The sequence below is a fragment of the Pantherophis guttatus genome, chromosome 2, assembly GCF_059756535.1.
Source record: "Pantherophis guttatus breed Tessera chromosome 2, ASM5975653v1, whole genome shotgun sequence".
In the NCBI taxonomy this organism is placed as follows: domain Eukaryota; kingdom Metazoa; phylum Chordata; class Lepidosauria; order Squamata; family Colubridae; genus Pantherophis; species Pantherophis guttatus.
In genome coordinates this window covers 172,831,118-172,850,574 of record NC_142064.1, presented here as the reverse complement: position 1 = coordinate 172,850,574, position 19,457 = coordinate 172,831,118, and the positions used below count along the sequence as shown (strand labels likewise).

Genomic DNA, 19,457 nt, shown 5'->3' with positions numbered 1-19,457 from the left:
TGAGAAGGATCTCCAAAAAATAAGGGCATTAGAATGAGAAAAGAAAGGGAAAAGATGCTACTATATGAGGTTTCAGCTCCCTAGCTCATCTATTCCATTCAGCTCATTTCTCCTTGTAAAGTCTTACATACTGCACACATCAGGAAAGTTCTAGGATGAAAAAGTGTTGGCAAGAAGGATAATTTATGATAGATATCAAGAAGATGGGAAAGAGTTAAGCACCCCCTTTTTATAGAAAAATTAGGTCAGAGCTGTATGAAGTTTATTAAACCATTTTCTTTGAGTTATTATGACTCATGTAGTCCAGTCAAGAAGTAGAAAGCAAAGAGGGAGAAGTGTTCCATTAGTAGTTACATAATTATAAGGAATGCTGTTTCTCGAGAAATGTCAGAGGGATGAATTCAACCAAAAATGAACTTGGTCTCATTAGTTTCACAACCTCTTTCTTCTGAAATTCTCCCCCAACAGCCATGACTCACATGTTGGAAGATCTTGATGGCATGGAAAGAATGACACTTTCTGTTGCCGATATTCGTTAGAATTTTTAATCTCTTTTGTCTCTGATTGTAAGCCTATAAAAGAAATAGATTGGTCTATCTGTCCATCCATCTGCTCCTCCAGCCTGCAGCATAACATGGCTTTCTCCAATTATTGTCCAGCTTATTTCTCTGGTGAAGCAAAAGAAGGCCAAGGAACTTCTTCAGCAGAACTAGCTACTTTGACAGGTTATCCTCCTTGCATTCAAAGCACATATTAGGTAAGCCTTGGGAAGAGGCTTTCCCACTGCTTTTCTCCACATACATGAAAAGTTGAATTATGCTCTGTAAGCATAGAATATAGTATGTGCATAGACAACAAATGTATGCTTATTTGGATCTCTGCTGTTTGTACAGTGAGCGAATCTTTCCTATTCAACAAACAGTAAGTCATGTGTAGCCAAATCACTCCAGGAGACAGGTATGATTCTGCTTCCAATCTCTACAACATGATTTCTGAAATTCTCTCAGGGACATGGCATGACTGTGTGTCGGAGCTCTTCTGCATTGCTTGCTAACTATCGAATGGAGACGTTCCAACTATCATATGTAGAGGATATAAATAGACAATACTGCTTTAAACTTATCAATGTCAACACAGAGACAGCTTCTATTTGTCTGCTCTACTTCTCAAATTTGGTCTGTCATTTTCTTTGGGTGCAAGCAAGAGAAGCAGGGACTGGGAGGGAGAATTGGGGAAGTGGCTTGCAGTCCTCTTAGCACCAAGAAGATTCACTTCCTTCTATGCTTTACTATATAGGAATGGCAGGAATTGAGTGGTCAGCCACCATTTCTTTCTAGTAAAGAATGGATGGAGATTTATTATTCTTGATGCCAGGAGATGTGTCACTGAAGGAGCTGTTCTTCTCTACAGGTAGTCCTTGCTTACTGTTTTGTTCAGCAACTGTTTGAAGTTACAACAGTGCTGTCCCTCAGTCACATGATCACTGTCAGTACATGGTGTCCTGTTCCTGACGATTGTTTTTCTGCGTCAACCCCCCCAGAGCAGAGAGATTGGAGAGGAAAGGATTACAAGAGAGCAAGCAGGCACACAATGGGTACACACACTGAAAGCAATGTGCTGACATTGGCAACCACTAGCACACTCCACAATGTTCCCCAATGTGTGCCTGCTTACTCTCTTGTAATCTCTTCCTGTCCAATGAATACAGATATAAACATTAAATCTCTTCTGGCCAATTATCCCAGCATCATTGCAGTGAGCATTCCAAAGAGCAGGGGAATAGGGAAAAAAAATCACAATCACAGTCATCTGATTTCCCTGTTAGTGAATGCTTCACTTAGTGACAGAGTTGCCAGCCCCAATTGTGGTCGCTAAACAAGGACTACCTGTACTTCTCTGCCCCAAGAAGTATGTGGAGATGAAGCAGGGGAGAACAGCTCCTTTGGTATCAGTCTTCTCATTTAGAGGGGTTGGACTAGATGATGTCCAAGGTCCCTTCCCAGTATATTATTTTGCTGTTTGTTGTTCTCATCCTCTTCTCCCCTTCTCTATAGTATAGATGGATCATTCTTATTTTGGTCAGTGGCCGGATCAAACAGAAGCATTGATAAATCCTGGCAAGGGCATTTATCTTCTTGTGGGAGCTTCATCACGGGAAGCTTTCAAGAAGAGAGCGGACTGCCATTTGTCAGAAATGGTGTAGGGTCTCCTGCTTGGGCAGGCGGGTTGGACTAGATGACCTACAAGGTCCCTTCCAACTCTGATCATCTGTATTAATTCCAAAGAATGGAAACTCCTCTCCATGTGACTGGAAAACAAAAGAAGTTCCACAGACCTTCTGCTACTGGTGCCTATCACTAAAAGAGGCTTTTCCTGCTCCTCATGTCTCCTGTGAACAGAATCCATATTCTGCTTCATTGCCAAGGCAGAAATCCAGGCATATTTTTATGTTGGCATATTTTCTACCTGGCTCCTGTGCAGCAGAAAAGCATTTTAATGCTGCTATGTGGAGGAGTCCGTGATTCCAGGAAAAGTCTGATACTGCATAGCACTGGCTTTTCCAATCAATATTGGCAGTTGATTTGAAAGATGCCCAGATCTGTGAACTCATTCTGACATGCACAAAGTAGACACTTTAGTACGGAAGCAGTACTAGACATCATATTCCAACGTAGTCCTTAGGAGGCCGTGTTAACCAGTATATTAGGATGATATACAGATTTTCAGAGGAAGGTTTTATGAACTTCGTGGAAGTTCTGAGCTGAAAAGAGGAAGAGTGACTGCTCATGCTCATTTCCTTTCCTCAGAAAAAGTTTGGGAGAACTTTAGACTATAATAAATAGCCCAAAGTCCCACAGCTTCCAAAGACTGAGAAAAATGTCATCACCACAGGGTATCTATAAGAGATGCGAGGAACCCGAGGAACAGGGGAAGCAGCCAAGCAAGATATTTGAAACAGCAGGTAAGTGCCACCTCTATCTGGATTCAGAAATTTTGACTTGTGCCCCTGGGGGGAGGGTTTCTGGAAAAACAGCTGTTTTCAGAGCTGAAATGGAGAGGAGCTTAGAACGGCAGCACAAACTCCTGCCAGCTGTTTAAGAACTTATTCATGAAAATGATTGCCAGTTTGGTAGAAGACCACAACTTCTTCAATAATATGAATTCTTATACTTATGGTGTCTGACAATAAGCCTCACTCACCATGATGGGACTTGCTAATGATTGGATTTGTGCGAAATTGGACTATAAACTGGAAAAAAATTGCAAAGGCACATTTTATGGGAAATGAATGGGTATCTGAGAAGAACGAGAATACTCTTTCCATTTTCACTTATTTCCAAACATTCCATTCATCTAGCAAATTAAAGGGATGAGGGAAGAATTCTAGCTGCTTGAGGTACATGCTTACTGAGAGTAACTGTTCTTTGCTGATACGGAGGGATAGTCCATCATATAAGCTGCTGTAACTCAGTGGAGGATCACAAGGTTTTTGCATACCAGAAAACTCTTTATTTAATGGTCTTCTAAGGCAGTGGCCCCCAATCTTTTGGAAACCAGGGACAAGTGGCGTAGGAGCCTGAGTGGCGTAGGAGGCTAATGCCTCCTAAGGCAGCATTTAACATCCAGCTGCCTGCAATTATTGCGAGTTCAATTCTCACCAGGCTCAAGGTCGACTCAGCCTTCCATCCTTTCTAAAGTTGGTAAATTGAGGACCCAGTTTGTGGGGGCAATAAGCTGACTTTGTATAAATATACAAAAGTATGAAGGCTATTGCTTAATGCATTGTAAGCCACCCTGAGTGTCCGGAGAGGGCGGCATATAAATCAAATTAAAAAAGAAAAAAAGTTCTGTGGCGAGATGTTTTTCTGTGGACCAGAAGGGGCATGGTTTTGCATGCTGCCTGGATCCCGCGGATGGGGCTTCGCTTGTTTGTGCAGCCTGGTTTCTGGCATGCTGTGGCCCGATGCCGGTCCATTGATCAGGGGTTGGGGTTGGGATCCCTGTTCTAAGATATGCAGGGAGGATCCTCTGTCTTGAGCCCTGAGAGAATCAACAGTCAGTCAACTCTAGCTAACACTGAGGTAGATGGGTCAATGATCTGACCTGATGAAAGGCCTATAATCCTAACCTGAACCTGAAGACAAAACCAATCTCTTTAAATTTATGTTCCAATTTTTGATCTGCATTTCTAACAGCAAGGAGATAGCAATCAAACCAAATCTAACATCATTAGATGTTGCCAAGCATAAGTTAGGCAACCATCTCTCTGGGATGGTTTAATTTCTATTCTTGTACTGAGAAGAGGGATTGAGTTGACGACCCCAAGTGACTCTTATAGTTCAGCAATTCTATGAAATAAGGTTTCTAAGTTTATCTTTATAAACTAGGCATAAATAATGTGAACCTCATCACATGCAAACCCACATGGTTGTATTTCCTTCAATTAACCATGGTTAAACAGCCATAGTTTGTTTACTAACTAGGTCAGTATTCTGTAGGAAACATGTAGCTGAGTTTCCTTAGAGAATATCAATTATCATATCCACAGAAGTTAACTGGCCAAAGAATGAGCTAATGAGCTCATTTTTTAATGAGCTACTTCTGAACTCTGCACTGGTAAGGTGGATCAAAGTAATCTCAGTTCAAATAGTCTGGCCACATCCTAAGGCAGCTTTCTATGCACTTCTGTTTCACAACAGAAAGCATCTTGAGCCTGAAACAGTATGATCCTTGTTGTGCAATGTTTCAGAAGACAATCAGTTTGTTCCCTTTCTCTGGGTCATACCAAAGATAGCTGCTTCCTGCTTTCATCAGCCTGTGATCAATTGGTCATAATCTCTTTTGCTGGATCAGCAAGATTCATAAGAACACAAGGCATTCACATGTGTTCTGGAACTAAGATGACCGGATCTACTTCATGTACTTTAAGACTTCTCATCAAGTTTAAAACAGTTTAGCTATAACAGGTTTCCCCCAAAGCATTCTAGGAACTGATGAGGTAAAAAAAATGGCATCCTAGATATTATCTTACTGCTTTCTTACTGAGAAGCAGGTCAGAAATCTTCTCTGTGTTACTCAGCTGAAAGTAGATATCATCATTTCCCTCTAAAGTTACATAGATCAGATGAAGAAAAGAGCCTAATATGGTACTTGAGAGATCAAAGAATTAATCTTTTCCTTGCCTATTTTACCTCACAGATAATGGTTTAGTACATAGGCTGATTTTTTAAAAATACTTCAGGCATTTCTAACTATTAATCAGTGGAACAAATTGCCTCCAGAAGTTGTGGAATGCTCCAACACTGGAAATTTTTAAGAAGATGTTGGATAACCATTTGTCTGAAGTGATGTAGGGTTTCCTGCCTAAGCAGGGGGTTGGACTAGAAGACCTCCAAGGTTCCTTCCAACTCTGTTATTCTATTCTATTCTATAACAGCTGTAGCTAAAAATATATTCAAAATTTAACGTCCAGAGGTATGCAATACAAATGATGTTGCTTTTAAAAGATTCAAGGGAAAACTAGCACTTTCTTAGCAGACATTCATAACTTCTTGTAATCAATACTTTAAGTAATATTGGTGAGAGTGTGTCAGGTGATGGGAGCTGACAGATTATTGTTATAACATAAACACTCCTAGCCTGCTTGTCTCCGAATTTCATTTCTCAGGGTTCTGTGAAGAAAGAGAGACTATGAGCGCAAGACAGAAAGCATGGCAATACTCCTTTGTAACACAGAAATGATCTCTAAGATTCAGAGGGTCACCTAAAGATGCTTTTTCCAAAAGGCAACTGGACTTTCTTGTTTTTTTTCTTTGAAAACATTTTGCTTGGAACATCCAAACTTCTTGGATGAGAAGTGAAACATTTTTAAAGAAAAAAAATAAACCAAGAAAGTCCAGTTGCCTTTTGGAAAAAGCACCTTTGGGACAACCATAATCTTGATGATGGAGAATCTCCATAGACATTCAAAGGGCAATTGAATGTACCTAAATGACATGAGCTGAAATAAATACAGAATGCAAAATACTGTTGTTCATTGCAGATAAAGATTTTGAAAAAATCATACTGTAGCTGACTTCCCATTCAATACCATACAGTATTTTGAAATAAAGCAATTTACCATAGCAGTTATTGATGGAGTAAATTATTTCTGATTCTGTTTAGAATCTCTCTTTCTCCTTCTGCACAGAAGCCTGGGAAATGAAATTTGTGGATGAACAGGCTAGAAATATTTATAACAATGAGAGGGCTGTCATCACTCTTATCAACAGTCATACTCCCATCAATATTATCATAGCAGTTATTGGTAGAATAAATTATTCTATTTGAAGACACAAAGAATGGACTGTCTGTCTAGAGCAGGGATGTCAAACTCAAGGCCCAGGAGCCGGATCCAGCCCGTGGGGTGCTTAGGTCTGGCCCGCGGGGCCGACCTGGAAACAGTGAAGGATGGGCCTGCGGTGGCTCTGCCAGTGAAAATGGAGATCAGGTGGGCTGCGTGCGGCCTCCCCCCAGTTCTATTTTTGCTGACAGAGGGTTGCAGGAGGCTGTCACAGGCGAAAACAGAGCCATGCAGCCCTCCCAAGCTCGGTTTTCACTGGCAGAGGGTTGTATGAGGCCGTTGCAGCTGAAAACAGAGCTCAGGAGCCGGTTTTCACTGGCAGAGTGCTCAGGCTGCCATAGGCGACCCCGACACGAGTGACATTGAGCTGGCCATGCCTATCCCAGCCCCCTGAAGTCATATACAACCCTGATGTGGCCCTCAATGAAATTGAGTTTGACACCTCTGGTCACGAGAGAGAGAGAGAGTGCAAGCATCAAAAGAACTTGTCTGGGACAACAGTGGACATTATTATATTGACTTTTTGCCTTAGAGGATTACCAGGAAATACAGTGTTAGCCATTTGGTCCATTCAAATTGATGAGTCACTAATGCTGTAGTAAGCTGTGGAGAAATAGTAATTTTCTTATTGTGCAGTTGTTTAAGAACATTTACTCTGATGTATTGTGTTTCATTTCAAAGGCAGTTTTTCCCTGTGCACATTCTCATCTCTGCCATAGTCCATTTCACATACATGATGAAGAAAGAGCCTAATGATTATAAAAGTTTATATCATGTAGGAAACCAGCTATATAAAACCATGTTTTGCTTCTATAGAGAAAAGCAAATATAAATATTATTCTAGAATGAATGGGATTTTAGCTAGTGTGTGTGAAACTTTGTGGAGTTTCTCTTCTATACCGCTGTCAAATGCTGCTCCCATGGGCTGGTTGTATCACGCACTGGCCACGCCCACACCCGGTTTAGTGAAGGGAGAAAGTCGTGATACATCACATGATGATGCAGTGACAACACGAGTTTGACACCCCTGTTCTATAGTATTAATAATTAAATTCTTATCCTAGTTTTACCACTGTAGGTTTCACAAAACATGCTTTTTGTCCACAGGTAATTTCCTGCCACAAAGCTGCCGAGGTGGTTCAGGAGTATCCCTGCCAATCATTTCTCTTGTGACCATTGTATCATTTTTGCTGTGGATCATCATTGTTGCTGTAATGGCATCAAAATGTATGTCTTCTGAGTCAAAAGCTGGTTCATCTATCTCCATTCTAAAATAGCAGATCTTGGATGTGAAGAGAAAGAAAGAGAATAGGGTATAATCTGGTGCCTTACAAATAAGTAAGGAAGATCAACCTCATAGTATTTCCCTTCAGATTTGTTAAGTCTGCATTTTCCACAATTCCCCTCCAGCTTGGGGAATTTTGGGAGGTGAGAGATGCCTTTATTAAAAAAAATTCTAGATCAGAAACAAAGTATCCCAGTTATGTTTTCAATTATATGTGCATTTGAAAATAATTTATTTTTAGAGAGTCAACTCACTAAATATATTGACTAAAACTATTACTCAGTTTTATACAAGATGAAGCTATTTTGTCACTGAAATATTTGCACAGATACTATCAGTAATTGCCATCATCTCTGGTTATTGGCCATGCTAGCTGGAATTGGTTGGATGGAGCCCAACAAAATACCTCGCTTCTAATGCAATTTATTTTGTGTTTCATGAAGTTTGGGAATAGGAGGATGAATATTTGCTTTTTGTGATTACTGAGCTCAATGTTCTGATTGGGAAAAAAAAATACTGTAGGAAATAATGTGGGGGTTTTGCTCAGGTCCCAATACAGCCTCTTGGTTATGGACATTCTTTTCCTGTCATGTGATTCCCAAGTTGAACACTTCACATGAAAGCCTTTATTTAGAACTTCATACCTGGTGGCCAATCATCATCCCTTCTCACATTTTTCTCTAAAGATTGTAAAACACTTCACTCAGTGGTGGGTTGCTACCGGTTCACCCTGGATTGGGCAAACTGGTAGCGGCGGTGGGGGGAGGCTCCGTCTACCCGCCCAGATGCTTCTGCGCATGTGCAGAAGTGTTGCGCACATGCAAGTGCACACATGCAAGCATGCACACATGCACAATTGAACCAGTAGCAAACTAAATTGAAACCCACTACTGACTTCACTCCATAGCTAGCTCTTAGTTAGAGATACTATCGGCTACTTTTTTTAATTAGTAAAGTTGAATAAAAGTTATATTAAATGAAAACATTGTCCTTTTCTTAGTGAGCCTTGTGTCTTCCTCCATAGATGCATCTTATTCATTGGCACTTCAGATTCTTTTTAAGTGTTGCTCAGATTCTCTTTTGTTTGTCACCCCTTCATCTTTACCTCTTGTTCCTCCTAATTGTAGAAGGAATTACCACCTCCATGCTAGCAAGACAATGAAAATCTGAAATACAGACTAAGAAATACCAGTACTTGAACTGGAGAAATTTGGTCAATAATTATGCCTTTTTATTATAACAATCTTTATATAAGACAGTGGACTGATAATAAGCAGTACAGATTTATCCCTTCAGAGGTCAACCATTTGAAACATGTCAGAAACTTATATTATTTTCTGTTATAGGCTGGAGATCATTCCTCTTTAACTTTCCCAGGAAGCCACAACCTACTGCTGTCCATGCTAATGAGGCTGTCTATCTCTCTCAGTGAAAATCAAACTAATTCATTTCAAATTGCCTAGTCTTGGCCAGGTTAAACATTTCACATAAATTGCAATGTAATTGGTTTGGCTCACTAAGTAGTGCATATCCAGCTACTGTAAATTGTAAAGGATGATTTGTGGTTTAGCGTATAATTGTTGTACTAATCTGGACAGTTATGGTTCATCCAGGAAACCATGGTGTGATGCAATGTCTGAATTCAGTCTCCCTATTCCTTCAGATTCTAAGATTTCCAAGGAACTAGAAGAACTGCGTTTGAATCAATCTTTGCTGACTGAAAATGGTAATAATTCCATATTGTTGTTCCAAACAGTTATATATATTGTAATTTCTATCTCAATTACAAAAATAAGTTTTTAAAAGAACAATAATTGAAATAGCTAACCAGCCACATTCACGTGTGCAGAAATGTTTTGTAAGTAACTGCAAAAGTAGACTTACATGACAGGGGAAAGATGCAAATAAACAGTCTTTTCCTATATTTCATCACCGAGTTCTAGAAAAACAATGAAAAAATATAATACAATCTGCTTTGCTGTAGGCAGTGTAGTCTTCTGTAGCCGGAGAGCCTTCAAGATGTATGGATTTCAACAATGAGAATTCCCTAGCCCATATTCTAGAAATTGCGGTCTGGATGGTATTCGGCTTATCAAAGGCTATCTTAAGGTAGCCAACCAAGTTTCATAGTGATAATAGTAACTAGAATACAACTGAAATGCAGCATTTCACAAAGCATTCATATATTTTCCTATTTCTTGGTAAGATATATTGATCAAAGACAAATGATCATCATTTTGATGAGTCTGGAAAGTGGACATTTCCAATTCTGAATTCATTGAGGTGTATACACATACTACTTAAACAAGCTAACGGTAAATTTATGTTGAGATTTCTAGAATAGGCTAGCTTTTCTATATATCCATCCTATTCTACTATCATAAATTTGTTAGGCCTGAACCAGGATCTCTCCAGATACGATTGCCTTTACTGAGAAAAAAAATCTCCCATAAGCATTCAGTTTCTTGTTTTGATAAATCATTACTACTCTTATTACAAAGGACTTAATATCTTTATAGAAAAAGGTCTGGGTCTTTTGGGAAAATTTTCGAGTGAGGTTGGGTCTATAAATTCCTGAAGCTGCTGAAGCTAAACCTGACCATGTAGAAGTTTAAAATGGGATAGCTGTCTTATAATTTCCAGTCAATCCATATATTGTACATTATTTGGCTGGCAAAACATTAGACTTTGAACTACATCCCTCAGGCTAATATTCTGTCTTTCTAGGTCTCAAATCAGACAAGCAGTTGCAGCAGTTCCAGTCCACCCATACTGCTCAAGGTATGCATTAGCTTCATCTTGTGTCTGATATCCCAACTGATGTTTCGCATTGCTTCTTTCCTTCCTTGTGCCAAGCATTCTTGAGTTGTTTATTTTTGTTCTCCCAACTATCACAACATGTTGTTTTGGCTGCTGGGTGACCATATTTTGTTAAGTGTCTGGGGGAGAGGATCAACAATTCAAGATGGTGCTGTGACCATACAATCAAAGACATATAACCACTATCTTAACCCTTTTTTTTTTTTGTCTCCTTTATCCTATTGGATGCTTGGCTGATTATCTGCTATTAGGAGAAAATGATTAATGGTCCAATTGAATGAATTAATAAAGCAATTTGTCAATGGGAGTTCCTGCCCCCTTAGGGTGGGGGAGGAGGGGTGTTTCTTTTCTTGAGAGTAGGAAATTGGCTTATTGGAGCAGGTCTGAGACTAGTACTCTTCAAGGATTGCTAGGAGGGAGGAAAAAAAGCCATTCATATTTTTAAACTTGGGACATAGAGAAACATCTGCATTGTTGTTCTGGGGAATTTTAAGCAGAATTTACAATTGTGTTGCTTATTACAGGAGTGTGTTTCCACCGTGGTCTCGACATTTAATTTTAAATCGAATCACTATAACCTAATCCCATAGCACCTCCTATTTCTTCCTGCGTAGGGAAATACAGAGGTCTTAAAAATGCCTTTTCTCCCAAAGTAGCAATTGCAATTTACTGTGTCTTTTCTTTTTGCAGAATCAGTACTAAATAACAGCCTTAAAAAGCTGGAGAATGATCACAATGACCTGAAAAAGAATGGTAAGCGGTCTTTATAGGCAGATATGGGCTTGATTCTAGTGAGAAAGGAAGATAAGGTGGATACATGAGCTTGCTAATAGGGAATTTCATTAATAAGATTTACTTTGAATTGTTCCAGATTGAAAACGGAGTCAGTCTAAGTTCCTAGATCCTGTGCATTGTATCTCTATTGTTTTTCTTTCTGAAGGACTCTTTTGACAACTTTCCCTATCAAGGATGGTCCTACATTAAAGTGAGGGAGTGGGTGATTGATCATGGGGGGGGGGGACGACACGTCAGCATCAATAGTCCACCAATTCCTCTCCCTGTCCTCTTGTGTTAGAAAGCAGTTGTGTGAATATTTCATGTATTCAGACATGTTTACAAGGAACACTTTTCAAAAAAGTATTTTGGCCAAAGTAAGGAGTCATATTCTGATAATTGACCAGGAAATTAATGGCATCTTCAACAAAGTAGGATTTTTCCCCCCTGGCAATTTATAAATTTTCCAGGCCAATAAGAAAGTAAATATGGAAAATAAACAAACAAACAAATAGGAAAGCACTCATGAAAGATGGAATAAATTGGTCAAAGGATATTAATTTTTCTGGGTTTCTTAAATATGTGTTATAAAAGAGTTAGCAACTGAATAAACAAGAAACTGTTCAGTGTTAAATGTCATCTAGATATATTGAAATTAGAGTATCGACAGTATTGTATTGGTTGAAAGTCCAACAACTTTGGTTTCAGCACAGCTGGAAAAGTCCCAATGGACAAAGGCTGAATTATCACCAACAGCATATACTGCAGAGGTGAATTTAACAGATAGAATAATGATATTTTTTCCTTTTTCCATGCCTGCATATAAACATCTTTACATGTAGAAAATGGCATAAGAAAGAAAACATAAAATGAAAACCATTTTTCATGCTTTCCCAGTGTTGATGAGAGGAAATGTATGGAAAGCAATAAGATTACTCAGTAACTAAACCAGGAGTTCTCAGAATTGGTGGTACTATAATCTCCAAACATAAGAAATGAACCTTTGTGACTTCCACTTAAATAAAACTAACAAATTAATGCACATTGGGGTTGGGCAAAAATGATTTTAAAAATCATTTTTAATCTATATATCAAATAATGATACAATCTTGCACATTTATAATTTTTTCACTGAAAATAAATAAACCAAAACTTTATGTTTAATAGGAATGATAAGCTTACTTAGTTTTGCATAATTGCTAAAATTTATGGTGTGGGAGTTGAGACAGTCACTCTAATTTTTCATTACACATTTATTTTGGATTCATATAGTGTGATTCGAATCACGACAGTGATTCAATTTTGAATGTGTGTGCTATTGGATTTCTGATCCCAAAGATGGTGCTGGGTCAGAAGCTACTCTGGACTTCATTTTGACGAGATGGTTTTGGCAAGATGATTTTCCAGCCATAGTGAAAGCAAGTTCTGCCAGAAATCCATCTTTGCATTCATGGAAAGATGGAAGATGGAAAATTCTTCCAGCCATACATTTCAGTGACAGGAAAAATGGTTTTAGACTTATCTTTTCTTGAGTATGCCATATGACCTTTATATATGTATGTGTGAAAAGACAAACAGAGGTAGATGCAAGCATTTCATATTGATTCATCAGGACCTACATTACAATAACACAGTTAAAATCAGCCTCAAATATAAGATCTAACAAGAGCATTAATTAAGCCTATAACATATGCAGGAAAGTAACCAATGGCAAGACTTACGCCCACGGGAGGTGTAGATTGACATAAAGCCATTTCTGCACGCACAAGTGGAGCTTCAAACAGTTAATGGCAACTGCCTCAGCAAAACGCAGGGAACGAGAGTTCCTGTGTCACAGTACAATTTTAAGCGCAGAATTTTGATCCACCTGGTGACCTGTAGCTAGTAAGTGTCTTGCAATGGCCAAAGAAGGCATTTTATGGCCATGATTTGCTGCTGTTGTTGGATTACTCAAGGCTGTTTGGACCCATTTCAGAAGATGCTCCTTTATTTTGAAAGCCAAGCACCTATCAGTTCTGCCGATGTAATTGTCTCCGCAATTACAAACAAATTGGTAAACACAATGAGTTTTGGTGCTGATAGGTTGGGCTTCCTTTATTGGGGCAGCGGTAGTCTCTGGGTTTGATTTAGAAATTTATTATTTCTTTCTTCGAATTCTCCTCTGCATCAGTATATCAGTGGCTAACCTTCTCCAATCCGGTGCCTACCAGATGTCTTGGAACTGAAACTCTTCAACGATTCTGTCAATAGGACATGATAGGTATAGGAGTTTCAACATACTGTAAGACACAGATTGGGAAAAGTAATGTTATATATCAAGTTTTATTTCCATTTAATTGTTTTCCTGTAAATTTGTACTTTTAGTGAATGAAAAGATAAACGCGATAACGATTCAAAGTGGTGGAAATGCGAAGACAGTCATTGATTTAATCAATGCAGTCTATCAGATTAATGGTAAGATACAATTCCTCTGTCTGTCGATTCATAAGATGTTACTCCTTCAGAGTTAAGCACTCAGTCTTGTTGTAATTGAGGCTGTGTTGAGGAAAGCTTGTGTTTGATACCCTGTTTCCCCCCAAATAAGACATCCCCTGATAATAAGCTCAATCGGGCTTTTGCGCGCATAGCAATAAGGCCAAGCGCTTATTTCAGGGTTCAAAAAAATATAAGTCAGAGCCTTATTTTCGGGGAAACACGGTACTAGGCTGATGACGTTTGAATTAAACAATACAAGTACAAATGAAAGTTCTGCTACAAGTTTTGAACTGTAGCCCAATTTTACCACATGCCTCAAAGCATTGGTTATAGTACTATATATTATTAAGCATATTCTCTGGAGATTTAAATAGGATAGATACAAATTAATATATTTGGTTCCAGGTTCTGATCAGGGCCTCAGTCAAACCACCCATAGAACCTAAGGGGAAAAAAAATAATAATAATCCACCCTGGAATCCCCAAGTCAAGTGTGGTGGACCAAGATAGTTTCCCCTGGCCACATTGTGGCAGCAGCATTGATAAGATGAAAAAGGTGATAAGAGAATAATCTGATTATGGCAAAGGACTGGTGGTGAGATCTTCCATTCCCAGATTGCGACTGCTCTGGGATACAAACCACGTCTAATGCACAGTGCTGAGTGTGTATGTTAGCCTCTTGGAGACTTAGGTCACGCCCAGGATTGCCCTGGTGGTGAGGAACTCTTGGATTGACCCCACACTTCATGCCATCTGGGGGCAGATCAAAGTCCCAAGAGCTATAAGCCATCTGGCAATCAAAAAATGTAGCAGATTGGGTAGGGATATTGTTGGGCAACAGGGAGGCCAGTATGGCAGCTACAACCTTAGGGCCAGTGTTGAAATGTAAAATTTGTTACTACCGGTTCTGTGGGTGTGCTTTGGTGGTGGTGGTGGTGGGGATAATGTGACTGGGTGGGCGTGACCAACTTTTTTTTTTAATTTTAAAAGCATTTTTTCTACAACCTCTTTGGCTGAAGAGGTTGTAAAAACAATGCTTTTAAAAGGCTCTGACGATCCCAGCTGAGTTGCCTGATCGTCAGAGGCTTTTGTTTTCTTTTAAAAGCATTTTTTTTGCTTTTAAAAGAAAAAAAAAAGCCTCTGATGATCAGGCAACTCAGCTGGGATCGTCAGAGCCTTTTAAAAGCATTGTTTTTACAACCTCTTCAGCCAAAGAGGTTGTAGAAAAAATGCTTTTAAAAGGCTCTGACGATCCCTGCTGAGCTGTGTGATCATCAGAGGCTTTTTTTTTTACTTTTAAAAGCAAAAAAAAATGCTTTTAAAAGAAAACAAAAGCCTCTGACGATCAGGCAACTCAGCCGGGCATGAGGGTGGGGCAGGGATTTCTGCTCCTGGTTCTCCGAATCACCCACCACCATCGCTACCAGATCGGGTGATCCAGTCCGAACCGGGAGCATTTCACCCCTCCTTAAAGCCAATTTTAACCAGGAGGTCTCATATCGGATTATCTGCAGAGCAGAACATCTGAAAGCCATTAAGTTTTTTTAAAAAAACTGCAAATACAGTTTTGCAGTTTTTGCCAGTCAGGACCTGGGCCTAGACTTCATTTTCAAGACTGTATAGACTGTTTAGGCAGGATCAAATTATCACAAGCATTAATAATATTGGTTTAATGATTAAAAACAACTCTAGAATATGTGATTATCTGTCTTTAAATATCTACAACTGTTTTATAGCTTCAGGCTGCCAGATATGTCCAAAAGGTTGGCTGTTGAACAGAGAAAAGTGCTACTATTTCAATATGGGGAGTCAAGCCTGGTCTCAAGCTGAGAAGAAATGCGAGGATAATGGAAGCAAACTGGTTATCATTGATGATTGGGTTGAGCAGGTAACAAGCTGCTCCTGTTGAATAATTAAACATTTCCCACTTCTCAAACTTAAACCACACACATTGACTTGAAGAACATGTTTGTGGGAAGGAAACTTCAGCTCTCGAGAATTGAACAGTGGTGCCATATTGGCTCTAATTATGAAGCTATTAGAGGGAAGGAAGAAGGAGAAGGGGAAAACCTGCAGGGGCCACCTGCTTCAGTAGGAGAACAAGGGTCAGATGTCTCCTTCACATCTGAAAAGATGGTGGAGAGGGATGTGCAGTTCAGGAACAGGATTCCATATCTATATGCTCCATTTGACCTGTTGTTTCTCTGGGAGGGAGCTAGTTTTAGTTTATCATGAGAGAGGCTGTTGAGCTACTGGCTACTGGCCCTTTGCTTGTCTGTGAGGAAATATCCTGAACTGCTTCTCTGGGCAAGGTACAAAATGGTCTCTTGAACTCTCTTCCCATCTCTGCTCATAGTCAATATTAATATGCTGGTGATGAAGGTAAATGATATGCAGCTCCCCTTTACAGGATACATTTTTGCAATTCCCGGGAAAGGTGGTAACCCCATTCACAAATTCATCTGCATTTTCTGCATTTCCTGCGTCGGATGAGGAGAGCACATCTTTCTCCTTCTGTCCTGGCCACTTTTTACAGAGGCACAATTGAGAGTGTTCTAACAAACTGCATCACTGTTTAGTTTGGTGACAGCAGTGCCTCAGATAGAAAGTCCATACAGAGAGTGGTAAGGACAGCCGAGAAGATTATAAAGTATACGGTGTACATTTATTTTATTACATACATGACAATAGAAAGTATCACAGGAGGTATTTCTCCAGTGCCCCAATTACTTTACGTGGCCTATCCTTTTTATATGCCTCCAGATGACTGGAAAGCATTTGGTTGTAAATGATATAGGACAACAAGTCACAAGTCATTATAAACCCCTGTGTAAGGTTCTCAGCTAAGGTAACTGATCATATTTTGGGCTATTCCTCACAACCCAGTTAAAAAACTAGACAAATAACATATTTATTGTTGCCATTATTGCTATCTTGTTTCTTTATCATGTGTTTAGGCTTGCTGTCAAATGATAGTACAGCTAATCCTTGACTTACAACCATAACTGGGCCCAACATTTCTGTTGCTAGGCAAGATAGTGTTAAGTGAGTTTTGCTCCATCTTACAATCTTTCTTGCCACAGTTTTTAAGTGAACCACTGAATTGTTAAGTTAGTAACATGGTTGTTAAATGAATCTGGCTTCCCCATTCTCTTCGCTTGTCAGAACGTCACAATAGGTGATCGCATGATCCCTGACATTGCAACCTTCATAAATATATGCCAGTTGCCAAGCATCTGAATTTTGGTCACATGACCATGGGGATTCTTCAACAGTCATAAGTGTGAAAAACAGTGATATGTTTTTTCAATGCTGTTGTAACAATTTGAAACAAATTGTTGTAAGTCAAGGACTACCGTATGTATATCCTGATTTCAGGTATACAGGATATATTAAGCACAACTATTGGTTAACTTCTCCAGCTTCTCTGCTCTTCTCATTTCTTGATGTCACCAAATGACAGGAAACACTGTTGTGATTGGTACATGTGTTTTAGAGAACACTAAATCCATTCTTTCAAAACACACTCCCTTGATATGTGCCCAAACAAAAGGGATAGACAGTTTTAAATTGTTAAATTTATACTCCTAGGTGCATTCAGATTCAGATGATCTGCATATGGTTTGCACAACTGGTTGACCAGTTTTGGAAAACAATTGGACAGTTCATAAGACAGAACAATTGGCCTATTTCGTGTGGTATATTATAGCTGAACTAATTAAACTGGCTTATATTTCAGGATTTTCTTACGTCACATATAAATGAAAAGACGTTCTGGATTGGTCTAAGTGATATTAACAATGAAAACAACTTTGTTTGGGTAGACAATAATTCTCCATCATTTACGTAAGTCTCTGTTAAAATCTTCTCTTTTTTTCTCATTTGTTTATAAATGATAGGAAATTTCTACAGTAGACTTTCAAACTAGGCAATCAGCCTCCCTCTTTCAACATACTTTTATCTGACTGCAGGTAGTCCTCAACTCACAACCACAATTGAGCCCAAAATTTATGTTGTTAAGTGAGAAATTTGTTAAGTGAGTTTTGCCCCATTTTACGACTTTTCTGATTGTTTTATCTTTTCTTGTTACGGGCAGACCTTCAGCACTTTGATTTTCAGTTTTGTTTTTCCTTTGTTTTTGTCAGGTGATTGTGATGGTGGTTAGAACTGCCAATATGCAACCAGGGCCCTGTTTTGTGCTGGTTTCATTCATTGATAATGTGCTGATATATATATGCGGTCTACTGGGTCATCCACTATCATCAGATGGGCCATTTTCTGGCTCTTTCTTTTGCTGTTTCTATCCTGCTGCAAGGTTATTGGAGACCCATGTGTTACACTGTTAGCGAAGACATGCTGCATAGGCACACACAGAAAAAAAATGCTGTTTCTTGTAGAAGTGTGCCCGTATGTACCTTTATCTCTCCCACTTCTGTGCTTTCTGAAGCATTTTCTGCCCGCATGTTGCTGCAATAATGGAGAATATAGGTAGCTTAGGTTGAGTTGTTGGATTCTTGATGTTTGTTCAGCAATTTATCAGTGCTGACTAATTAATTTTGCCATTTATATAATTCTTTGAATTTCTAACTGCAGCCGCTGGCGGACAGGAGAACCCAATAATAGTGGACATGGGCAAGACTGTGTAGTGATGAATTCTGATGGCCAATGGGAAGATCGTCAATGTGGAAAAAGTGTGGATGGCTGGATTTGTGAAAAGCCCTGGAAGTGCTAATTGTAGCCAATAAGAGCAAGACTCAACATTCAGCATTCCTAACACCTGTGTATTATTTTGAGTTTTGTTATTTTTATTGTCTTTTATTGATTTGCTATATTTTGTTTTACTGAGAACTATAAATATATGGTACAGCATAACTATTTTAGTAAATAAAATAGTACATAATATATTAGAAAAAGAAATATCCCCCAGTCTATCTATTATGTAGAACATCAAATTTCAGAAACGAACGATAATCCACAAAATGCATTAATTTTAAATTGTATCATAATGAGAAAAGGACCATTATTCTCAAGCTGCTTTGGGTTTTCCTTAGTACCTTAAATGAGAATGAGAGTTAATCAGTTTACCTTCAGGCCTGCCTATTGCTTTATCATTTGAATGGCATGAGATCAATGAAGCAGGTTTGACAATAGATGGCAATGATAGTATGCTGTAACAAATACAAAATTTCAGTGTTTTTGGTTTTAATCTTTACTCCAGGTGAGGCAACTCCACACCCCCTGCCTTGCTTCATCCTCCACCATCACCCACTGTCTTGCTACGTTCCTCTTCATTCTTTGCCACTTGCTCGCCGCCGTAACGGAGGTCGCTCACCGCCTGCAATGCCCATCTCTTATCATCCTGCTCCGTTACGGCAGCGAGCAAATAGAAGAAGTGGCGAAGAACGAAGACAAACGAAGCAAGGGGTGGAGGACGAAGCAGTGCAGGACACCATGGAGAGCATGGCTGGTGCCACTGCCATGAGGTGGGGACTTGGTACAGAATAATTCATGATACTGAAAATGCTTGAGAAGTTGAAGGCATTAGGACTGCAGTTTCGGATTCAAATTGGTACAGAACTTTTTTAATCTATAATATGCAAATCTACACAATAATAAAATTTAAGAAAAAAATGAAACACTGATTTGGGCTGTATTTTTGCATTCTCTATTCCTCAATTCACTGCAAATTCTTCTCCTTGACCAAGTCCCTTTGGAGTACAGTGCATAATGTCCTAGAAACTCTCTTTTTAAAGATGAAAT

The 19,457-nt window shown here is 39.2% G+C and overlaps 1 protein-coding gene across 1 annotated transcript; it reads left to right on the top strand.

The window, feature by feature from the left end:
• The first annotated feature begins 2,807 nt into the window (after positions 1 to 2,807).
• LOC117659366 (uncharacterized) lies at positions 2,808 to 19,333 on the top strand. Its single transcript, XM_034407431.3, has 9 exons — positions 2,808 to 2,962; positions 7,451 to 7,570; positions 9,292 to 9,354; positions 10,356 to 10,409; positions 11,139 to 11,201; positions 13,587 to 13,676; positions 15,434 to 15,585; positions 17,437 to 17,543; positions 18,291 to 19,333. The coding sequence occupies exons 1-9, from the start codon at positions 2,878 to 2,880 to the stop codon at positions 18,427 to 18,429; spliced, it is 873 nt and encodes a 290-aa protein (XP_034263322.1). The 5' UTR covers positions 2,808 to 2,877; the 3' UTR covers positions 18,430 to 19,333.
• Positions 19,334 to 19,457: the final 124 nt, after the last annotated feature.

Coding starts and splice junctions, on each gene's coding strand:
- LOC117659366 (XM_034407431.3), top strand. CDS start 2,878: ATGTCATCACCACAGGGTATCTATAAGAGATGCGAGGAACCCGAGGAA. Junction 13,677..15,433: donor TGCAGTCTATCAGATTAATG/GTAAGATACAAT, acceptor ACTGTTTTATAG/CTTCAGGCTGCCAGATATGT. Junction 17,544..18,290: donor AATAATTCTCCATCATTTAC/GTAAGTCTCTGT, acceptor TTCTAACTGCAG/CCGCTGGCGGACAGGAGAAC.